Source organism: Ambystoma mexicanum, chromosome 4p (genome assembly GCF_040938575.1).
Source record: "Ambystoma mexicanum isolate Mex_15411 chromosome 4p, UKY_AmexF1_1, whole genome shotgun sequence".
NCBI lineage: Eukaryota > Metazoa > Chordata > Amphibia > Caudata > Ambystomatidae > Ambystoma > Ambystoma mexicanum.
The window spans coordinates 1,074,844,853-1,074,869,946 of record NC_090927.1 but is presented as its reverse complement, the minus strand read 5'-3'; the positions used below and the strand labels follow the sequence as shown (position 1 = coordinate 1,074,869,946).

At 48.3% G+C, this 25,094-nt stretch overlaps 1 protein-coding gene across 3 annotated transcripts in view; it reads right to left on the bottom strand.

The window, feature by feature from the left end:
- The window catches only part of AK9 (adenylate kinase 9), a 1,784,103-nt gene that overhangs the window by 205,215 nt on the left and 1,553,794 nt on the right, over positions 1-25,094 (bottom strand). For all 3 annotated transcript variants that reach the window (XM_069606660.1, XM_069606662.1, XM_069606661.1), the window contains one exon: positions 9,350-9,546. In XM_069606660.1, coding sequence (XP_069462761.1) covers positions 9,350-9,546 — 197 coding nt within the window. The remainder of the gene's footprint in view (positions 1-9,349; positions 9,547-25,094) is intronic.

The following is a 25,094-nucleotide window of genomic DNA, read 5'->3' as shown; positions in this document are numbered from 1 at the left end:
ATCGACTGGCGAGAGCCGCGAATCACCAGGGAGACCCCCTCGGACAATAAAGAAGCCAATGAGACTCATCCAACAGATGTAATTGGGCTTTCGTGTTAAGCACGGGGGAGGTGTTGTATTGGGAAAAGGGACATGGCCCCTTTAAGAGGACCAAGGCGAAGGGAGCGGGAGAAAGACGGAAGGGGAGGGGCAGAGGAGAAGAGGGCAGAAAGTGTGAGAGAGAGAATAAAGAAAGTTGACAGGACTCCAGGCTCCGTGTCGTTATTTCGGTGTATGCATGAGCAGTGCATACGGCAGGCCTAACAACTTCCTATGCTGCAAGTGCATACTTCTGCTGTAAGAGCACCAGGAGGAACACAGAATAAATTAGAACATAAATTAGTTTACAGGGAGACCTGCTCTACACAGAGAACTCTTCTAAGCTACACAGATCTAGGACTGTGGGATAGAAGGGGTCAGGAAGGACTATATAGAATCAGGGCCGTGGTCAATCAGTCAGGACAAGAACTGAGAAATAATTAGCGAGTTGTTATTGAGTGTGTGAGTGCAGGGTTTCATATTGAGCAGCCATACTGAGGAATAAGGAAAGTCCTATTCAGAAACCATTTTGTAGACCTGTTTTAGATCAAATAGTTACATTTGAAGGCAGATGATTGGGAAAGGAAGATATGCAAACATTGGAATGTTTCAGGACGTTTTTATGAAATCAAGGGAGTGACAGACAAGGTCAAAAACGAGAAGAACACACAGACATTTCACCCCCCAACATGCTCTAAAACTCTACTACGCATCTAGTCTCAGCTGACGCAAGCTGCGCAATTCTAAATTCAAGTGCTGCAGGACTGATTGATGAACTGTGATGTATGTTAAAACTTGAGAGGGGGAAACAGGTGAGTAAGCGCAATGAGACGGAATGTACGCTCTGTTGAGGGTGTACTTTACTTTGTGCGTCTACTAATAGCTACCTTTTAGTGGTATTTGTGGAATTGCAGAGTAGGCTCCCTCTTAAATCGATGCAAATTCGTTCTCTCAAAAACAATCGAATACGGCGCTTCCGAAAAATTTTCTGACCAGTGCTGATGCATACTTCACACCCTCAAAAGCACTGAGGCCATATTGACAGAAATTCACATGTACATATTTACTTCTTTCTGCAATGACCAGATTATAGCCCTAATACTGCTTGACCTATCCACAGACAGCATGGTAGAAAATGGGACCCTTCTTCGTCACTGCAAGAATATATGGGAATTCATCCATTGTAGCCTTCCTCAACAGATCCAAATAGGCACGCACTAATCTTTCACAAAATGAGACAAAAGAATGCCTTCCATTCCCCCTATTGCTCAATGTGTAAATGTTCCCCCCTACCCCAGGTCATAACATTCCGAATGGCACTTTTGGGAGCCGCACCAATATATCCCCAAATATTTGGATCTGGATGAAGGGGTGGGGGGGGACTTCCTCCACGTAACCAGAGTGAAAACAGAGATACACCTTGTCAGCAGTTGATGTAGCAAAGCCTACCTTTTCTCATACATGAAGCTCAATTATCAGTGCTCAAGGCAACACATCAGGTAGATGTTTTTTGCTGAGAACTAATGTATGCTCCTCTATTTACCCAGGGAGGGATAGAACAAGTAATCATTCACACAGGCTCAGAAGGCAAACCTCACAGTTACACAGTGACACATCCTTGGGTGTTGTCACTTCTCCCAGAGGGGGTGTCCTTCCCATGAGCCCAGGGAGGTGAGGCTGCTACCCGATAGTCCCCCTGGGGGTGGTACTCAGTAGGTGGATGTCATGGGGAGGGATTTCACCCTATGGGACTAGGGACGACTATCCAAGGAGAATGCGGTATACTTCCCATCAATCCATCCTCAACTAACCCTCCTTTACCTTGCCATCCCATATGCATACGTCATGTACACAGCAGTAGCAGTACTGAGACGAAGAAGAGTCAGCTCCACCTTAGAGATAGCTCTCAGGGAAATACTGGGATGAGGAGGAGGTGCAGAGGTATGAAGAGCAATCCTCAAAACAGTATGGAGCAGTCTAGTGTTTCAAGAGTTCTAATTGGTCAAAGACAATACAAAATACAAGAGGGAAAACCAAGCAAGGAGTCAGACCCTGGTAGGAGGACCCACAAGTCTGGAGGACATCCACATGGAGCAGAGAGGTAGCTGCTGACCGGGACGTGAGAACGGGAGAAGAGGCGTCCCTACCCAGTCTGCAGTATCCTGTGTAAGGAACTCATGGTGGCAACAGTAAAGACAGACACAAGTGATCACAGTTCAAGGGTGTTTATTGAACAGTGAATACAGGGTGGAAAAACCCCTAAGCTAAACCTAAATCTAAGATGAGAGCAAGCGTCGACCATCAAATGAAAAATAAGGCAGTCCTAGTGGTGTGTCAAAATAAAAGGGCCTATATTGAAAAGAAAGATTGCCTATTCCTTACAACTAATTACAGAAAGAGTGTGGGGTAGGGTATTGAAATAAAGGAAACTGTGTTCAAATAATAAGCCAGGATGTAATTGCGTTGAGGTCTCCCTTCCCCACGTTTTTAGCACGGGACAAGGTGGGACTTTGGAGCACAGCACACGCCCGAGCTTTCTCAGCATGAGCCGACAGTTCTGTTCCAGCTAGCAGGTTCTTCGATAGTAAAGTCTTTTTGCATTAAAAACTCTCTTAATGTTGAGGCCTGATGTATCCAACAAACAACAAAGTTTTCCTTCAAGTATAGTTTGGGTGTTAGTTTTCCACCCCTGGATTTCCCTCGGCCGGGCTCAGATCCCAATTGACAAAGGGGAGCTTCCCTTCCCCTTGTATTGCAATACTTCTTGCTTTACAAATCTTAATGTCTCTTTAAACAGTTCTGGTGGACATCCCTTGGCTAGGTTCCCTCTTGTCAACACTGTTTCTGGGGACCTTAGACATTGCCCTCTCTTTGTCAGCATCCCTCTTCGGGGTTCACTCGTGCCAACTTCACATTTGCTTTCAATGTTGCCTGTGGGGTACATAGGGTCTGGTATCAGGAGAGAATTTGTATCATGCATTTCATATTTTACAGTGGGTGAGGACACTTTTTGTATCTTGCTTGGTCATTACATGTTTGTTATTCACCATGTTGGGATTGCTGAGACGTGCTATAGGGGAGGGACACTGCTCGGTCATGTTGGTGTGGCATCTTGAGATGTCTGATGTGAATGCACAACTCCCATGGTGCCGTACGTGAGGTGGGGCTTTGAGACGCACGCTCACATCACCTTGCTGTGGCCAGGCCATGGAACAGTTTCCTTTGGGCTAACATTGATATATTGGAGGTACTTCAGGCTACTCTGGATACCTGGGGGCGATAGGGTATGGTGGTACAAGGGCCCACTCATGGGTGGCTGCGGTGCATGACACGCATTGCAACCACTAATATGCACACTGGGCAAGGAGGGGTGGGCCAGACACAATAATGCATTTACATGGGGGGGTTTCTCACCTTCAACCTACTGGGTGCTAGTGACTGCCTCCGCTCCTCCAACTCCATCAACTGTACCCATGTCAATCAGGGTGGTCATCTGCTAATCCCACGGTGTGAGCTCTGGTGGTGGTGGCCCTCCTGCAGTCCCCATGGTCTCACTCCTGTGCTGGACCAGGAGTCCATGGACACGGACCCACTGGTCATTGAACAGCTTCCAGCAGTCCTCCCAATCCCTAGGCACACAGCCCACTGCAGTCACCTTCTGACTAACTAGTCTCCAAATCTGTGTGCGCCGTTGTGCACTGGTTTTACGCTGCTGTGGCCCATACAGCTTCATCTTGATGGCTCATGACCTCCTCCACAAGAATAGTTAGTTCCTGGTCAGAGAACTTGGGGTTTCCGACCCTGTCCGAGGCAGACTTGCCTCAGGTAAGCTCATGGGACATTTTGCAGGATTTTCACCAGTGGACGGCTTCCAGGGACTGCGATTTTCGGCAGAATGCGATTTCCAAAATAGCAGCCGCTTTATTTTCCTTTCCGGCATTGACGCATTTCCCGCTGCGCTATTAGCGCACGGTAATAGCGCCGTAGCCCGACGGTAGCGCAATGTGCGCTGGATTTTATGTTTCGCAGCAACTGTTTCCGCCGGATCCTATTTGTGTTAACGCCAAGGTCGTGTGCGCGTGCATGCCAACTCTTGATCTGGCGCTGTTATCGACACACATCCCGGCGTTAACGCAAATAGCGCTCAGCGGATATTACGCCCGGATACTGCCCAACTCGGGATGAGGCCCATTGACATTTAGTACATATGCATTTATAGTTGATTTGTTTTTTTGCTGATTACCAAAAAATCTATAAAGAAAGCCAATATTATCCATGTAACACTAACACAAATCTAAGATCTATTGTGGATAGTTAAAATTGACTTAATTATCAATGTTCCCAGACGTAACTATATGGCGCAAACAATGGCATATGTCGTCAAATAAACAATTGTATTGAATAAAAAAAAGTCCCAGGAGTGCCAGTGGTTGCCCCATACATCTCCTAACATTCCCTTCAAAATCGCCAGCATCACAGGATTGTCCTGCCTATCTTTGTATTGAGGCATTAGTGTTGTAAGTGGGAAAAGGACAGAGCCCCTTTAAGAGGGAAGCCCATGACTATGGGAGGGAACGGGAAGCTGGAGGAAGGGGAGGAGCAAGGGAAGGAAAACGGCAGTTATGATGTAGGGAGAATAAAGGAAGGTTGAAAGGGAAATGGCTCTGCGTCTCTATGAAGTGCATGGATGATGACGAGTGTTTAGTGCAACCCCAACAACTGGCGACGAAGGGAAACGTCCCGCGCCGTGGAGGAAATGGTGAAGGGCCCGTGTGCCCAGCAGTAACGGGGGCCCGCGTGCCCAGCAGTGAAGGGCCTGGGCGCCCAGCAACAATGGAGGGCCCGTGTGCCCAGCAGTAACGGGGGCCTGTGTGCCCAGCAGTAACGGGGGCCTGTGTGCCCAGCAGCGACGGGGGCCGGTGTGCCCAGCAGTGAAGGGCCCGTGCGCCCAGCAACAATGGAGGGCCCGTGTGCCCAGCAGTAACGGGGGCCCGCGTGCCCAGCGGCGACGGGGCCTGTGTGCCCGGCAGTAGGAGGTGGGCCCGTGAGCCCTGCAGCGGGCCTGCGCGCTCAGAGTAACGGGCCTGTGTGCCCTCGTGGTGGACCCGTGTGTCCTGCAGTGGGCCCGTGCGCCCAGGGACAGTGGTGGGCCAGAGCGCCCTGCAATTACAAGTGGGCCTGAGTGCCCGCAGTGGGCCTGCGTGCCCAGCAGCATCGGGCCTGCGAGCCCGCGCGAGCGGCAGGGCCCGTGCGCCCAAAGTGTGGTAGGGCCTGCGCGCCCAGCAACGGAGGAGACGGTGGACCCGTGCACCCGCAGCAGAAGAAGACCCGTGAGGAGCTCCGGTGGAGGGTCCGTGAGCCCAGCAGAGGGAACACGTCGCGGGAGCCCACCCCGACAGCAGAGAGGACCGCCGGACGCAGCCCAGCAGAGGGAAGACGTCGCGGGAGCCCACCCCGGCAGCAGAGAGGACCGCCGGACGCAGCCCAGCAGAGGGAAGACGTCGCGGGAGCCCACCCCGGCAGCAGAGAGGACCGCCGGACGCAGCCCAGCAGAGGGAAGACGTCGCGGGAGCCCACCCCGGCAGCAGAGAGGACCGCCGGACGCAGCCCAGCAGAGGGAAGACGTCGCGGGAGCCCACCCCGGCAGCAGAGAGGACCGCCGGACGCAGCCCAGCAGAGGGAAGACGTCGCGGGAGCCCACCCCGGCAGCAGAGAGGACCGCCGGACGCAGCCCAGCAGAGGGAAGACGTCGCGGGAGCCCACTCCGGCAGCAGAGAGGAACGCCGGACGCAGCCCAGCAGAGGGAAGACGTCGCGAGAGCCCACCCCGGCAGCAGAGAGGACCGCCGGACGCAGCCCAGCAGAGGGAAGACGTCGCGGGAGCCCACCCCGGCAGCAGAGAGGACCGCCGACCGAAGACCAGCTGAAAGAGGAGCCGCCAAGAGTCGTCCAGCAGAGCCGTCGGAACGAATCCAACGGCAGGTGGAGGCCAACGCAGAAGGGGACCCCAGCAGGAAGAGGAGCCGCCACCAGGACTACGGAGCCGCCGAACAGCGAGGAGAAGACCACGCCTGCAGCCACCGTGACAGCGCAGCAGGCCCGGCTGTTTGCCCGCTTCATCCGTCGGCGGCAACAAGAGTAGGAGAATAAACGGACCGCGGCAACTGCAACCCCAACAAGTAAGGTGTTCTGTAGGGGGTCGGAAAAAAAATAAAAGGGGAAAGGGAATCCCCGTGTCTCCCACATAGTGACAGTAAAATAGAAAGAAAATAACACATGTCTCCTGAAACGCATGACCTAGGGGCAGTAACCCCGCGTCTCCTGCTAAGTGACATTAAGACAAGTATAAGTGCACCAGCGAAAATTAAGGGCAACCCCGAGAGCCCAATAACCACACACGATCATGCCGAATAAAGGGTGGTAGCAATGAACAGCCCACAAAGCGTGCCATAACTCTCGTGCAGCCGCGAGGAAAAGGGTAATGCTCACGCGAGCACCAGAAATATATATAACAAAATATAGAAGGGACAAAAGTGGGAAGCAAAGAAACAAGCCCAACAGTGTCACAGGACACCCTACTGGCCGCGGGACGCCAGCCCACGAGCCCACTAATAGGCCTCACACAAAAAAAAAAAAAAAGGACAGCAGCACACGTGCGCAGACCACGCCTCGCAGGCCACACGTGTTGCCAACGCTATCACAGCAGCCCACTACGCGGATCAAGTGGCTAGAGTGCCACCTCACATTGAACATGGCCAACACCCCACCAGAGTTACCTGCCACCACGCAGGCCACCGGTGCAGGAAAAGTGGCAGGCCCACAGTAGGACAATACCAGCACAATTTGTGCATCACCACGAGGACAACCACAAGGTGGAGAACCATCACGCCTCTCACACCCCTGCAGACTGCAGAGAACCAAGGGAACACATTTGGATACTACCAGCAGCCCACAAGAAGTAAAGTGGCGCCTGAACTGCCGCCACTCAACCCGAGGATACCAGTAACCACGCCACAGGCCAACCAACGGCCCATGAGGATCCAGAAAGGAAGGAGCGACAACCAAAGCCCTACTGCCACGTGGAGCACCACAACGCGCCCGCACCATGAGTGACCAAACACAAGCAGATGCCGATGCAGGCGTACAAACCCTAGCAAACCTGGGCCCCACATCATATGCCGAGGCCATGAGAAGACCCGACCCATTCGCCTTGAACCCGCACCACAACCAAGGAACAAGATGGGAAGAATGGGTCGAAGAATTTGAGGACTTTCTAGGAGCGATTGGGAACAAAGACCCGCCAAACAAACTCAGCATATTTAGGAACCTGGTGGGAAAAGAGGTAAAGGACATCATCAGGACAATCCCAGCTACAGACAAATCCACATACCAACGTCTCCTCGACGCAGTAAACGACAAACTCATAGTAGGATCCAACAAAGACCACGAACGCCTTGCATTCAACCAACACAGGCAGCGCCCCCACGAATCCATGGGAGAGTTCGTCATACGTCTCCAGCAGAAAATAGGTGACTGCGACTTTGCCAACTTCAATGATGAAGAAGCCATAAGACTAAGGATCATAGAAGGGTGCACCTCGTCAACATTGAGAAAACACCTTCTCATAAAACCCCTACCCCTAGTGAAAATACTCAATCTGGCAAAAACGTACGAGAGAGTTAATGCACAGGCAGACACCATTGAAAGGAAAGTGGAAAGCGACGCCATCGCAGCCCTCACGGAAGAGCGACCGCATTACTCTGAGCCCACTCGGCACTGGAGAAGGAGGAAACCGGGAAGACACTGGCCAGAAGGCCCGGACACAGAGCAATGGCACGGGCGAGGGTGGAAACACACCCACAGACAACCATACCCAGCCTATGGACGATCATGCTGGCGCTGTGGCCAGGAAGGTCACCTTCAGAGAATGTGCAGGACAAGACCACCCACAAGCTCGACATGCCAACCCACACCCCAGGCAAGAGACCCGAGTACACCTAGGGCACGGTTAGAGATCAGGAAAGACATCAAGGTCGTGAACACCAGCCCACCCACAAGTCTCAGGCATGCACACCCCCTCGACCCTTACGGACCAGCACGTGACACACGAACACCACCCGTTCTGCGAGAGGACTATGAGCTTCACAACCGCCCAGTGCCCTTGGAAAAATCGTACGAGGGGGGGGAAATGGAAGTCACAGAAAACTGCAGCACAAGGCAACCGTACCAGACAAGGGTGGAAGAATACCCACTAGACAAACCCCAAGACCATGCCGCCCAATGGAGGACAGCACAGACAGAACAGCCCAAAGGACAGTCACGACGTGACCCAAACCAAGGAGACCGCAGAATGCCGGACACCATCCGCATGATACCGAGTCCTGCCAGAGGACACAGCCGTCTCAGTCACCGGACAGCACTACAGCACGCACTCATCAGTGTCCACTACAGGTCATTCAAAGTAACCCACAAGAAGGACTACGTACCCGATGAGCAGGTGACAACTATGACAGAGAACTACGGCAAAACGACGCCAAAGGACTCCCTCCTCCATGAGCTATACTTTGAAGAGCAGGAACCAATGAAAGGAGAAGAGATCGAGAAAAAGGAAGAGGAGAGAGCAAAGACTTATGAAACACTACAACAAGAGAGCAAGGAAGAGACCCACGAGCAACCAGGCAGGTCCCACCGGGCCACAAAGAGGCCTCAACGTCTCATCGAACAAATGTGACCCGGGAAGTATCATGTTAAGAGAGGGGGAGGTGTTGTAAGTGGGAAAAGGACAGAGCCCCTTTAAGAGGGAAGCCCATGACTATGGGAGGGAACGGGAAGCTGGAGGAAGGGGAGGAGCAAGGGAAGGAAAACGGCAGTTATGATGTAGGGAGAATAAAGGAAGGTTGAAAGGGAAATGGCTCTGCGTCTCTATGAAGTGCATGGATGATGACGAGTGTTTAGTGCAACCCCAACAATTAGTGTCCGAAATATAAAATACCTTTTTTTGGAACATTACTACCACACTACACTACCCTGCAGGCACTGAGCGATTGGTGCCCACTTTAAGTAAACAGATGCCTTGCTTTCTGATAAATGATACCACATTCACAAATACGATTCTCGCATTTTACTCTCCGAGACCCGTCGAATGATCTCCTAACACCTTGGCTTAGAATCGCAGGACACACAATGAAAAAGATCTTGAATGAGCTGCAGTTAGAAAAACAATTTGGTATTATACATAAGGATTAGTTGCGCTGTATGAATATAATACTTACATTCAGTTCCTCCTGGGACGCCATTTTGTAGTAGTGCCCTCTGAACTCTGCTGCAAACTGGAGAGATGGGGTTACAGAGCAGTCAACCAGCTCTCCCTTTTGAGCCAAGCTGACAGGCGAGTATTGTCCGAATTCTCCCAGCCGAGCCTGCAGCTCTTCAGGGGTGATACAGAGGCCATTAATACTGACAGCTTTCCCTGTTAGTAACAGGAGAAAGGAATTATTTAGAGTACGACACATTTCTGCCACATCTCATATAAATATAACAATTGATAAGCAACCTGTAATATTTACACGCCATGTGTAGACTTATAAAAAGCCACAGTCCCATTGTTCTGCGTATATCATTTCCACAGTACAGCAGACATACTAAGCAATTTGCTAGGTCACAGAAATCATAAAACGAGCGAATTCAAATGGTCATTTTAGAAGCCTATTGTTCATGTGTGAATATATACAAAGATGCGTTTTAACACAGTAATAATACATACTGGTATCAGTTCTATAAATGACACCCACGATCGCTTAAAATGTACAGTGTAAATGTTTTACTTCACAAGGGTGCAATCACCGTATCTCAAGATTTTATACTACCTTCTTTACACAGTCATACTTTCATCAATCTGATATTACTTAATGTTAAGGAATATGTACAGATACAGGGGCAATCACCTTTCATAAACTTGGTGTCAAACGAAGTAACTCAATGGAGTGGCAACTGGTCTTCACTATTTCTAGTGCTGAATGGAAAGTCCATTTGGTTTCATACCTAAAGTTAATTGTGGTTCAGATCAGGGTCCAACAATGCTACACCTTGGGTAAATGTCACCAGAGGAGTAGACAGGGTAGGGCCTCAAGGGGCAAAGCCCATCCAAAATCTGCAGTGTGGGCATTTACAGGTGTTAATGTCACTGCGCTGGGCCCAACTACATTCGCTTGTGGCCCCACTTGTTAGCGAATCCAGGCTACGCCGCCGAATGTTACCCACACATAATATTTTTATTGTATTAGATTTATATTGCGCTAGACCCCAAAGTGCTATACATACAAAATCAGGGGTACAAAAGAGTGTAAATAAATAGTGAACAATCAAGGAGAGAGCAAATGAACCGAAAGACGGGATCGAAAGAGAGCGATAGAGAGAAAGCGGGAGAGAGGAAGAGAGAAGGAGCGAGAGAGAGAGAAGACCACGAGCAAAGAGGGAGAGGAAGAACATTCCAATGTTTTGGTGCCAACAGAGTAAAAGAACTGGAAACGAGGTGGAGCCCATGGGGGTGGGGAACTGATCAGAGGAGCTCAGACTGCCAGCAGAGAGAACAAGGAGGACAATAGAAAGAAATGAACGAGGAAAGATGTGAGGGGGTCAGGCCATGCACATAGAAAGACAATACAAAGAAAATTCAACAATAATGAGATTCAAAAGATAGCCAGCGAAGGGGAAACAAAGCAGGAATACATTGTGCCTGTTTATCATAAAATGCACCTTTTTATCATTATGACGCAAATGTAAGCATTTCATTCATTGAGATTCACATATTTGGATAGAGGGCCTACATCGTGGTAATAATATAAATAATGCCTCCATCCGGGGGTATGGTCAGATGAGAAGAGGGGCACTTAACATTTGGAGAGCAAATAAGTTGGAGCGGAAAGTGGGAGGAAAGTGATCTGCGGTGCCTGCGTGTTGCCCTGCAGCATCTTCTCACTTTCTTTCATTCGACCGAAGGAGGGTCCTCTGAGCCCTGAGCCCAGCAGAAGGACTTATAAACACTATTCGACCACAGAACGGAAAGTGGGAGGAAAGTGATCTGCGGTGATCTCGGGACTCGAGGGAGCAGAGAGCCGCATTTCACTACCTCCTTGCCTTCAACAAACCGCCAATTACCCAATAATAACTGAAAGATTCAGAAAGACTTTGGCACGTCCTACACTGCCCTGCAATATAATTGTGGACAATTGTGGTCATGGAGCCCCATGCTCCTCGTAAGAACACCAAATCCTGCGACGAAGGAGAAGAACAGCGCTTGAGAAGCCACCGCACCCTCGTTGAGCCCCCCGCAGAGGATCTTCATAACCACACTCCGAACTTACCTCCCGGAGCAGAGTTCACCAGCACTCGCAGCGGATCGATGGCATTCCCGTCCTCGCTTCCTGCCTGCACTGCACTGGGAGTGACATCGACGTGCCGGCTCACAAGTTGAAGGAGACACTGGAGGAAGCCAACGACCCAGCAATCTGAAGGAGTTCGGGCGAGTCCCTGCAATCCAGTCAGGCGCCCCTCCTGGTGACATGCTTCTTTGTCCCTCAGGACCCAGCAGACATGTGTGGGAGCCTGTTCGCGCAGACTCCCCCATGAGCACTGAACGACCCCCTCAACCAGGCTGCCCACGGTGCCGCGTCCGACTCAACTCACCCGCCACCCGCAGCCAGTGACACCGAGAGTGAAACTGTTACGCTCACCTGGCTCCCACAGAGGCGTCGATCTGAACTGGATAGCTGCGGTCTCCACCAATGTGACACGTAGGGCCGAGATGACGGACTGGACTGACCCACCTAGCTTCGTTTGCTTGGCCCGTAGGAATATTCTTCTATAAATGGACAAAGGGAATTAACCACCCGTGGGGTTGAGCGTAAATCCCTCCACCCCCGCTGTTCTCCCCACAGATCACCTTTGATGTCCCATCTTATAGTCTCACCTGCGTTGATAACCAGTTGCTTCACTGGCTCGAACGAATTGATGAGTTCCAGAACAATATTGATTCCGAAAAGTATGTAGTTCGTAAGAGTTCACATGTCTGACTTTCACTCTTGTCTGCCGATTCCTTGCAGTTTGCAGCTTGACCCCAGCGAAGAGTTCCTCGGGTTGGCTGACGAAGTTCAGGTAAGGATTTGGCTTATCCTACACAGTTCAATAAAATAAGGCCAGAATGTAACCTGTGGCTTGCTCCCTTATTCAGGGTTGGAGAGAAAATATGAAGTTCGGGGAATAATGCCTCCGGCGGTAAAATTAGGTAAGTCTATTGTGGTGAGAAGAGTTCCCCTTGTTTGTCCCTTCATCTCACCTTGTTGTTCTTTTGTTCCCCTTAGGGGCCGAGGTACAGCGAGGATGCAATGGAGACTGCGCCGACCCGTGAAGAGGAATAGTACCCCCGGCGGTAATCAGGTAAGTCTCTGGGGGAAGTTAATATTGCCTCTGTTTATTCCCTTGGCTCACCTTTGCTGTTCTTGTGTTTCCCTTAGGTGCCAGAGTGCGGTGGGAACGTGCAGAAGGATGCGGTGGATCGTGAGGATGCTGCGAAGGCCGGCGAGTTCAGCGCGGCGCTGCAGCAGGCATTCAGGTAAGGATCGAAGGTTTTGCTCTTATTCTAACCTCTTCTCCTTCTGTTCCACCCTTTTTCTAGGAGCTGCAGACTCGAGGCGGGCGTGGCAGAAGACTGGATGCAGGCTTGCAGACACGGTGAGCGTTATGCTGCTGGATGCAGAATAACGCAAAGCGTGTGCTGCTCTTCGGTCGTGGTTTAAATAGCCTCCAAAGTAGTCCCAGTTAAGTATTCCTCCCCAGCCCCACCCGAGTAAAAAATAGTCCCTAGGTAAAATAGTCCCCTCCAAGCCTCATTTGACTTGGAGCTCTGCAGAATGGTCTGCATCAGGTAAGCTTGCAGCATGGTCTGCATCAGGTAAGTTCTACTCTATGACCCTGGCGCCTATGGCGCCAGGACTGACTCTTCATATGAGCCTGGCGCCATAGGCGCCAGGACCGCACCCAAACAGCCCCTAGCAGGGGTTTTTGGGCTTGCTCAAAATAACTTGATGCCTGCTTCCGGGGTTGCTGGACCTGGTCTGGTTCCCCGGGGGTAGGCATCATGACAGAAACGCTGAATTCTTCGGCTCCGTCTGCGATGCTGTTCCATTGTAGCACATCCAACTCTCTCACTGGAGTGGGGGTGCCAAACATATTCAAGGTCACGGCAACCATCCACACGCCACCTGAACCAGTACCATCACATGCCCAGTCTGTAGACTTTCAGGACAAAGAATAGGGCCCTCCCGGAGGAATAGATGTCCAACTTCATCCCAATATTGATGTGCAAATTGCAGATGACTATCACACTCAGGCCAATGGACCTGCCACTCAAGGAAAACTAAAGCTCAACTTACCTCCGGACACGGCAGCTGCCATCAGTCATCCTACAATTTTGTCGCATAAAATGTCACAGGAACCACAGCTTCCTAGACCCCAAGGGCTGATAGTTGCTAATAAAACAAAGACAAGGGCATCCAGAAATCATACTACGACGGATCTCACAGTGGGAACTCGGCAAGCTTTTGATGGTGGGAAAATCCCCATCAAAGGACCTAATCTGCAGCGAAGGAAAACTGGAGGCCCTTAAACGAAATTCCTACCGACCCCGCTATTGTCAAAGGCCCTGAAACATTTCTTCCAAAAACAATGCAAGAGGAAACTCGACTCATCCTCTGAACTTTCAGATAGCAAAATACTTGATGCCATCCAAGACCTGCCATCTTCTAAAAAACGAAGAGTAGAGTCCTCTCGCCCGAGAATGGCCAATCCCCCGCCACTCTGAAAGGGGCCCCTAGGGGACCCTGACGTCTATGGAAATAAGGCGAGTCACCACACACGATAGATATGCCAGACACGAGGTTGTATTCCCAAAGCTAGGGTTTTATTGCAAAGCAAAAGTCTCAGTTGGCCAACTTGGTCTCACGCCCCGCGGCGTGTATCTCTAGACCTCGAGGGACGCAAGAGAGTGAATTACGTACATCAGTTACATATATACAAAATGCATATCAAACAATCAGCTCTGACATGTTTAACACCCCCTTTATTGGTTTTCTTTGAACTTGGTGTGATGATGACATCTCCGACCACTATGACACCTTCAAACATCTATTCTAGTAACAATTTGCAATTTGTGAGTGCGAAGGCATCTTTCAGTTGTTGAATAGAACACAGCGCTTCTGTTCTTGGAAGCGAACTACATACGGGGGGAGTTGCATTCCGGACCTTGCTATCTATCAGGTGCTATTTGCATCCTGGGAGCCGACATGCTCTAGCAGGCTCAGCAAAGGGGGGGCCGTAAGAAAAGCATAATTCAAGCCTTCAGCGGTATTATTCTAACATATTCTACCATACAACGAGACTGGCTGGCAGCTGTGAAATGATTAGATGCCCTGCAGCTCTGCTTCAAGGCTACATTCGGGAGGGAGCCGGGCATTCTTCCTGGCACTGCCTACGTTTGTGTTTCAGCGAACTCTTGTTATCCTCACGGCCCTGCGGCCCTGTCCTTTTCACATACAGACAACAATGTTTCACAGTCGAGCAGTGTAAGCGGAAAATATACTGCGAAGCAATAGGAACAGAAAGCAATGAGCAATGGTTAGAATGAGCAATGGTTAGAAAACAAAATGGCGATTCTTGTTACATCGAAATGACCGTTCATTGGCAAACTCGAAAACCTATATTTTGTCATATCGTGCATGAGACGGTTGGCCCACGGCCACCAAAATGCGTTTGCGGTCTCAAAGTAGAGGTATTCGTATTTCTAGACTGACAAACCCTCCTTTGGCCGTATGCCAAACGTATCATCTATTTATTGAAACCTCCTCTAGTGATGATGAATCTGAAGTACTTATGTCTGAGTCTCGCATGCTATCGTGGACATCATTGTCCTCATCAATATCTATTGCCATCAACTCTTTTACTGCTCTCGTCTCATCTGGGTCTGGGTCAGTTCGATCATGAGGTTGTTTTTTTCTTTGTCATCATATGCATACATCCTTCCGTACATCCCTCAGTTACCTCAGCGCAAATTATGGGTAAACAATGTAAACAACAACAGCACATTAGGAATATTCCAAACACCACTACTAATATTGAGATCAACTTCCATCCCCAAGCTCGTAGTATTCCCCAAAACCAAGATTCTATTCCCCAGCTCCCTTCTCCAGTAGGGAGTTCAGAGCTTAGAACGTGCATTTTCTTTATTGCTTCAAAGATCGTGGGGGAATAATCATCGACATAAACGCAACATGCTGATCCCACTATTTTGCAAATTCCCCATGATCAACCAGGATGACATCGAGAGCCATTCTATTTTGCAGCGTCATTAACCTGATTCCTCTTTCTTCCAACGTCATGTTAAATAATATATCTGTTGTTGTGTTTATTGTATTTTTTAGGATTCTGGACAGTTGCCTTATGTTATAGGAGTTCACTATCTGCCCTAAGAATGGAATGAATGATTTTGCTACATCAGTTGCTATTAAAACACCTTCGTCAGTCCTTTTGACTTTAGTTCAGGATAATCTGGCCATGGCTGCTGTTTCTAAGAGGAATACTCCTGGGAACAGTAGCCCTAGGTAACATGTACCTCCCCAGTTTCTGGGCAACCAAGGGTATGTTTCTCTCCGCATATAAAATAAACTGGATCACCTACGTATACTGGTTCTATTTCCCATTTTAGTACCACTGTATTCATAAAACCAGCATATGTTCCAACTGAAAAAGAGCCTTTCTTTTTTAGACAAAAAGGGACAGTTCTTGGGCTATAATTCACCGTGTAAGATGGGGGAATTGCATCTTTGTCCCCTTCTGTTCTTACACAAAATGTCATTACAGATGTTTTTTCTGGTGGGGACAATCTATCTCGTCTATTTTGTCGTGTTATCTTTCGTGTATTTTTCCTCGAGGGTTCTGGGGCAATTACTTGTGCTTTAGGGAAAATGGAACAACCCACAGGCTTCATTATTATCTCCTCAAACTCATTCATGTTGGTTCTGTCTAATTGACCCGTATTACTCTCATTCCATTTCCCATAGAACATTGCACCTAAAGATGCACTACATGCAGAACATAATGGTAATGGCTGCACATACCACCCTATTCCTTTCCCAGCATGCTGTGGTAAATGGGCACATACCCAGCAGTTTGTTTTCTTCAGGATTGCATGTGTCATGTTCATTATCAACAATAAGGTGTTATTTCCAAAACCTTCCCTGTGTTTTTCTTCCATTGGGGGTAGGGTATAAGTGATCACCTGAACCGGGCTTTCAGTAGTGGATATATTACTTATTGGTAAAAACATTTCTAATGGGTGTATTGTTTCTACCCACCATAATATTAGGGCTGTCGATATTGGTGCTACCACGCTCATAAAGCACATTATTATCGTTAGTACCAACATACAATTTGTTTTACCATGCGTTTTTCTTAAGCTTATGGTCTTTATAATTGACTCATTCTCAGCGGTGGTGGTGCAGTAGGAGGCTGTAACCGGACCCGGCATGTTTCTCGTCGTCCTTTTTTTTTTAATCACAGTTCGTTGTGAATATCTCTCTTTGTCGCGCTTGCTCTGATGTTAATAAGTTCAATGGAATTGTCACAGTTCAGTTCTGCCTGTCTTTTTTAGCCTGGATTCGATTATTTGTTTTTAGGCGAGATCGCTTGTCCCCTCTTATACTGCTCAGAGGACCTTCGATCAGTTATCTTATCGCCTTAGTATCATGTGCGCTCAGCTTGTCCGCTCTGGTTCCGGACACATGTACTTTTTATGATCGCACCCAGGAGCCACGAGTCTTGAATTGTCCGACTTGCACAATTCTCACGTTTCTCTCCTCTAGACCTCTGGTTCCTTCTCCGTCCATGAGCTGAACCAGAGGTTTGACATAAACACCAAAAAGAACTGCGGATCACTTTGTCTTCCGAGGCCGCAGGTTGTATCGCCTTGCTCCTGGTATCGTATGATCCGTGAACAGTGCCGGTGCACTTCCAGATTCAGGCTTGAAGTCAGCCTGTGGCGCTACTGCAGGTGCTGGTGAGCGCCGCGCCAATGATGCAGATCCGTTCTTTGGTGTGCTGACAAGTGCTGCTGGGCGCCAAAGGGGTACACGATTTGTTTCTGCTGGTATTTGCAAGGCAGATTTCGTGTCGGCCAGCAGTAATGTCGATTCTGCTGGGCAACGTTGGGGCACTCTTTGCCCTTCCCCCTCTTTGGCAGTCGTCTCAGGCTTTGTTTCGAATTTCACTTCCCGTTTTGGCAGATTAGGTGGCTGCTCACTGGCAACAGTTTCTTTTGTTTCTGGGACCGCTGTCTCTTTCCGGTCATCAGTGTCAGGCAACTCTTTCAGTGCAGTTGGAATCTTCTTGGCATGGGTGGCATGGATCCACGACTTGCTTCCATCCACTCGTATTGCCGTCTGCGTTGTCAAAAGTACTTGATGGGGCCCGTGCCACCTGGGTGCTAATGATGACTTCCTTTCAAAGTTCTTTAGCAGCACCCAGTCTCCTGGCTCCAGCGCGTGCCCCGGACCGGTGTATCTCACTTTTAATGCCTCCTGCACCTGCTGATGAATCAAACGCAATTTCTGCATTAAAAGGCCACAATAAGTACTAAGCCAGGATGTTCTATCTCATTTAGTCGCTTTGGCTGAGGTGCACACCAAACATTTGCCGGCCTCCCCATTACGATCTTGTACGGGGAGAGCCCAGTTTTAGCCTGTACAGACGTACGCATGCATAATAGTGCTTTTGGTAATGCATCCAACCAACTCAACTTGCTTCCCGCACAAATCTTGCTAATCTTTGATTTAAGAATCCCGTTGTGCCTCTCCACAAGACCGGCAGAACTCGGATGCCTTGAACTATGAAATCTCTTATCAATCTAGAGACCAGCACATATCTGTAATACCACTGCACCCACAAAATGCAGTCCATTATCAGACCATAGGACTCGGGGCAAGCCAAATCTGGAAAAGTACTCCTTCAACATTACTTTTGCCGTACTCATTGCTGTGCAGTCTTTCAAAGGATATGCCTCCACCCACTTACTGAATGCACAGATCACCACCAAGACGTATTTTAAGTTTTGGCACCTCTCCATCTCTATGAAATCAAAATGAATTACCTCAAATGGCATGGAGGGCGGGCCAAAACTGCCTGTTGGAGTCACCATTCCCTTCCCTACATTGTGTTGCAAACATGTGATACAGTTCTGCACCAACCTCTGTGCATTCTTTTTTATGGTTACATTCTGCCAAACTGTAGAAAGGTGCTGTATTATTTTCTTCGCACAGACGTGCGTAGGGCTGTGGGCCATTGTGACCATTGCAGTCACATACGAATTTGGCAACATCCAGTTTCTAGTTCCCTTGTCCACCCAACAACCCTCCAGATCCAACTCAGCAGAGCCCTCTGCCCACCCCTGTATTTCATCGGCCGTAGCCTCGGCCTGCATTTCTTTGACAGTGGCAACTCCATCTTCTATCATACAGGGTACTTCCTCTGTCTGAACCGTCATCATTTTGGTATTCAAATCAGTGGCAGTTTGTTTCGCAATTCTGTCCGCAAACGCGTTTCCCTCTCCTATTTTGCAAGTTACTTTTTTATGTGCCTCGCATTTCACTATTGCTAGGTGCTTTGGAAACTGAGTGCAGACAGCAATCGTACAATCAAAGGGCCATGTTATATTCTGGCGCCATGTGATGTCAGAAACCCTCTCTCAGCCCAGAGTCGACCAAAATTATGAACCACTCCAAAAGCATACCGACTATCAGTATATATATTCACATTCAAATTTTCAGAAATCTCGCAGGCTCTGGTCAATGCTATTATTTCCGTGGCCTGTGCTGAATTATAGGGAATTCTTTTACTTTCTACAACACTCTCTTGAGTAGTGATAGCGTATGCGGCAGTTGTCGTGCCATCTGGTAATTTAAAACATGAGCCGTCACAAAATAACTCTCCATCCGGCTCTTTCTGTGGAATATCACTTAAATCAACTCTTCCCTTGGTTTCTTCCTTAGTGACCATTAAGCAATCGTGGGGGGGTGATTCATTCTTCCCAATTTCTTTTATGGTTAGTGGCATTCATTCTGCAGGATTCAAAGCGCTACACCTCATAATTTGGATATGGGGCGCGAACAAGATAATCTCATATCTTGTCAATCTAGCAGAGGTGAGGTGTTGCGTCTGTGTCCTATTTAATAGAACGTCTATGGCATGTGGCACCATCAGAATTAAAGTGTGCCCCAATACCATTCCTTCCGTTTGTTTCACTGACGCAGCAGCCGCCGCGACGGATCGCAAACATCGTGGTAGTGCGCGCGCTACAGGGTCCAGCGCAGAAGGAAAATAGCCGCAGGGCCTATTTCTTCCACCTTGCTCCTGTGTCAAAACCGCCAATGCACATCCTTCACTTTCACACACAAATAGTCTAAAAATGTTCTCATAGTTCAGCGTACCCAAAACTGGAGCCGATCATAATGCAGTTTTCAATCCATCAAATGCTTTCCGACATTCCTCATCCCACTGCAAAGGCATAACCGCATCCTTTCTAGTTAAATTCACTAATGGTTTCACAATTAACGCAAAATGACCAATCCATTGTCGGCAATATGAAGCCATGCCTATTATGGCTCTGACTCCTTTTTGTGTCTTTGGAATAGGCATACAAGAAATACTTTCTATGCGTTCTGGCATTAGTCTTCTCCCTCCTTTCAAAAGTAGGTAGCCCAAATAGGCCACCTCCTTTTCGATTATACTGAAATTTCTTCAAACTAGCTTTATGGCCATGTGCCGCTAGGTGTGACAGTAGTAATACAGTGCTTTCTTTACAAATCTCCTCTGTGTCTGCAGCTAGCAATAGATCGTCTATGTATTGCAAAAGTGCACAACCCACGGGTAATTCCAGCATGTCTAGCTGCTCTTTTAACGCTCTACTGTAAATACTTGGACTTTCCGTGTAACCTTGCGGAATCCGCGTAAATGTAAATGATCGTCCTCCTAATGTGAACGCGAACAAATATCTGCTGTCCTTGTCCACTGGAATACTAAAGAATGCGTTTTTCAAATCTACTATACTAAAATATTCTGCTGAAACAGGTATCATTGTCAATATTGTAGTGACGTCTGGCACTAGAGGAAATTGCGGATCTACTACCTTATTCAATGCGCGTAGATCAATTATGAAACGGTATGGTACCTCATTACTTCCTTTTTTATAAACCGGAAGAATCGGGCTGTTGCATGTACTGCCTGTGATTTCCTCGATTACCCCTAATTTCACCAAATCTGTAACAATACTCTTCAATCCTTTCTCACCTTCAACCGAAATTTTGTATTGGGGTATTCGCGGTAGGGTAACACCTTCTTTCAAAATAATCTTTACTAGCTCTATCTTTAAACATCCTACATCGTTGTCATGCATTACCCATATACAGGTTGGTACTTTACTTAGTTCCCCTGGTAACGCTTCGGACATGAATTCTGACACAGGGGCATCGTGTGGCCATATCATTAGAAACACTCCGTCTGCCGTGCAATGTATAACAGAACCTAGTTTTTTCAACAAGTTTAATCCCAACACATTTTCTCCACAATTTTCTGTTAGAAGGAAAGGACAATGTTCAGTAAATGGTCCTATGGTAACTGGGACTGGTTTGGACACTGGGTTTATGACTGGTGTACCTGCGAACCCTTCGGAAATATTCTTTTGCCCTGACAGTGGTATATCCGGAACCAAGTGATGGTCTATTGAACACTTCTGTGCTCCTGTATCTACAAGAAAGCGGTGCTCCTCATTCCCGACTCTCATTTCTACATAGGGTCCTCTCTGATTCACGGGAATAGACACTGGTTTCGACCCCTGTCCTGGGCTGTCCTATTGGGGAAATAACACATCGTCCGATGTGTAATCATTACTATTACTGTAATTGTTACACTTCAGACTTCCCCGCGGGCATCCTTGCAAAATACAACTTCTTTACAGGCTCCTCTATGGTCCAGGTACAAGCTACCATGGCGTCTGTACAAACGTCGACGCACTCCAGGTCACCTGACACGTATTGTACTTGGAAGACGTACAGCAAGCCACGCCCCTCTTACGACTATAAAACCACCGTCTTCCAAGGGGCTCGTTGCTGCTAATTAGCGTTACCAGCTACATGCGGTTTTTTTACCGTTTCCTCTTCGTGTTTCCTTACACAAATCCTTATCTGAACTCCTGGTTTTGACCCTTTACCTGACTTTTGGATTGCCTCGTCTCATCCTTTATTCCTGTTGTGCTCATCTGGTTTTTGGATTCGGAACGCTACTGGATACGGCTCTCTTCTGTGGCGGTTCTTCCCAGCTGCTGCTCTACTATTCAATTGCCGTCTTCTATCCGGATCATCTCAACAGCTACTCAGTTATACTCGTGTACTCAGGTACATTCCTATTGCCTTCCTTGGATATTGTCTTCTGTTGGATTCTGGGATATTGAGTGCCTTTTCTTGTGATTGCTCTTAAGTGCACATGAACGCCCTCCTGAATTGCACCAACCCGGCACTAGTGCGTCCCTCGTGCCGTTCGGGGTTACTTACCTGTACTAACTTCCCTGTTTGTTATTTTCTCCTGTCGTCTTCAGAATCCTGGACTCCTCTTACTCTACTATCTTATTTCAGGTCAGTGGTTATCAATCCCATAGCTATAGTGGGAACCGATACTGAATTAGTTCAATTCCACTCATTTGTGTTATTCTTATTTTAGATAATTCCCGGGGAAATTCAACTCCACTCCAATATCTATATTGGTAGTTGTCCCATCATTTCATCTGTTCTAATTACTTGCATAATACCAACACTGTCTAATATCTTGGCATTCTTTTGCAGCATTGGTATTGGCGGTGTGTGTTCTCCCCGCTCTTTTATTCAATTGACATATCTGTCTGTTCTAACTAAAACAGCAGAGAGGTACATTGTGGAAAAGAGCCCCTCTTTGAGGAAGCCTGAGTCTTGTACTCAGGGGAGCTGGGATGGAAGGCTGAGTTGGAATCTTATACCACCAACATCTCCAAGGCATTATCTCTGTATCTTCGGCCTACTCAGAGTGGTGAGTAACAGAAATATGTGTTTGGCTGTGTATCCAAAACATTTCCATTCTTCCCTCTATTTTCCCCACTCTGATTTCCATATTGTTCATTTTGCTGTCCCTGACTCTGGTTTGGGGCATTTTGGTTTTGGCCTTGGTTTTGATTACCTCCGTTATCATGATGCTGCTGCATACTATTCCTATTTGGTGCATTTGCTCCTGGGTGTCCTCAATGCTGTCTCCTCTGACCAGACCTATTTCTATTCTGTAGATGCGGACATTGCGCTCGCCAATGTCCTTCCTCTTTGCAATATGCACACTGATTCGGTCCCACTGTTCCCCCATGCATATTCGAATTACGCCTTCCTTGTGCGTTCCCTCGCCCTCTATTATGTCCCGCTACTTGCTGCATTAATACCTGTGTTCTTATTAGACATTCTTCTAAGTCCGCCCCCACCTGTTTTAGCAATGATAATTCGTTCACCATCTCCTTCTGCCTCTGCGATGGTAATTGCTGCCGTTTATTATGCGACCCCTTTTCGCCCTTCCCAGCTCTCCCGATATCCCTACTCCTGTATGCAGGTGTAGTAAACACTTTGACAGGTGCAGTAAACATTTCAACATAATCATTATCTAATTCATCTTTAAGCTCAAAAAGTCTATATACATGTTCTCTCACCTCTTCATCCCTCTCCCTACATCGTGTTAATGCATTCAAATCTAACAATCGCTGCGGTGGTAATTTCCCAATTAGCTGTTTCCATTTCTCCACCAAATATTCACCCATGCATTCCAACACTACCTGTCTTTCGTTGCTTCTACGGAAGTCATATATCGAAGCCACTGCTGCCGTCCCATCATTCCCGTCTATATACACCTCTGCCTGTTGCTGCAATTCCACCTTCCTTTCTTTGCTGATTCCGCTGCGGGTTACCCTCGTGCACCCCCGTTGGTCAGTCCCGCCTCTTGCTCCCACGGTTTCAACTTCAACCCCGGGAGGAACGGACGGTACCGAGTCTGTGCCTGAGGCGGGAGGTGCGGACGGGACAATGGGAACAGGGAGTGTCTGTTGTGGGCCTGATTGGCTAATAGGAAGTGTTACGCACACGGGCCGTGGCTGCGGGAGGGCTTGAGCTACCGGAGGGGGAGCTTGAGCTACGGGCGGGGTCTGGGCAATAGCTACTGATGTGTCTGGTCTTACTTCTGATCTTGGGCCTTGTTTTTTATGGGTCAATATGTTTTCTATCAATTCATCTGATCTGTGTAATTCTCGTTGTGGATATATTTTTTCTATATTCAACTGGTCACGCCTACCTGTCCTTCTCAGACTCTCATTCCACTCCTCCTCTTCTCTTTCTTCCGCTACTTCACCTTTCGATTTATGCCTGCGCGCATGCTTTGCTTTGCTTTTAAATCGGAGCATTGCTTCCTTTCTCCAGTCTTTAATAGTCTCAAATGCTGCAGGACGCGCTTTCTTTCTTATCAACACCCTTTCCAGGTTGTCTATCCTCGCTATCTCAAAACTACCATGAATCGGCCACTGATGGTCTTGCTGCTTTCTGGTTTGCCTATGCCAAGTCTCACAGAATATTATCGCACCCACTCCATACTTCACATACATCTCATACGCCGGCGTTCCCCCAGGTGGTACAATTTGGCCATCTTCCAAAGATTGTCTACCACAGCGGAAAAACCCTGCTAGGGTGGACAATACCCCAGGCATGTTTCAACCTTCCCCCTGGTTAATCAACCTTACCTAGGGTGTTTGATTTTGCAAAGTCAACTCTCAACCAATATCAGGATACTTTGAATCGGGGAATGACTTTAAATCAAGTCGTCTGTATACGGACGCACCAAAGGACTTCGTGTCTGCGTTTCTTGGCTTCCGCCTCGTTTCGGGACCCTCGCCTCCTTGTTCTCTAGCCAGGCACGTCGATCAGATGTGTGCAGATCTGCAAAGGAGTCTCTCATCACTTTTACAGGGCGCCCCGAACACCTCTTGATCCCGGCTCGATCGTCCCGTCCTTGCCGTTCTCTGCTTTACTCAATTACAACGTTACACGATGGAACAAGTGGGGGAGGGTCCCTATTCGGGCGCCATCTTGAAAGGGGCCCCTAGGGGACCCTGACATCTATGGAAACAAGGCGAGTCACCACACACGATATATACGCCAGACACGAGGTTGTATTCCCAAAGCTAGGGTTTTATTGCAAAGCAAAAGTCTCAGTTGGCCAACTCAGTCTCACGCCCCGTGACGTGTATCTCTAGACCTCGAGCGACGCAAGAGAGTGAATTACGTACATCAGTTACATATATACAAAATGCATATCAAACAATCAGCTATGACATGTTTAACACCCCCTTTATTGGGTTTCCTTGAACTTGGTGTGATGATGGACATCTCCGACCACTATGACACCTTCAAACATCTATTCTAGTAACAATTTGCAATTTGTGAGTGCGAAGGCATCTTTCAGTTGTTGAATAGAACACAGCGCTTCTGTTCTTGGAAGCGAACTACATACCGGGGGAGTTGCATTCCGGAACTTGCTATCTATCAGGTGCTATTCGCGTCCTGGGAGCCGACATGCTCTAGCGGGCTCATCAAAGGGGGGCTGTAAGAAAAGCATAATTCAAGCCTTCAGCGGTATTATTCTAACATATTCTACCATATAACAAAACTGGCTGGCAGCTGTGAAATGATTAGATGCCCTGCAGCTCTGCTTCAAGGCTACATTCGGGAGGGAGCCAGGCATTCTTCCTGGCGCTGCCTACGTTTGTGTTTCAGCGAACTCTTGTTATCCTCACGGCCATGCGGCCTTGTCCTTTTCACATACAGACAACAATGTTTCACAGTCGAGCAGTGTAAGTGGAAAATA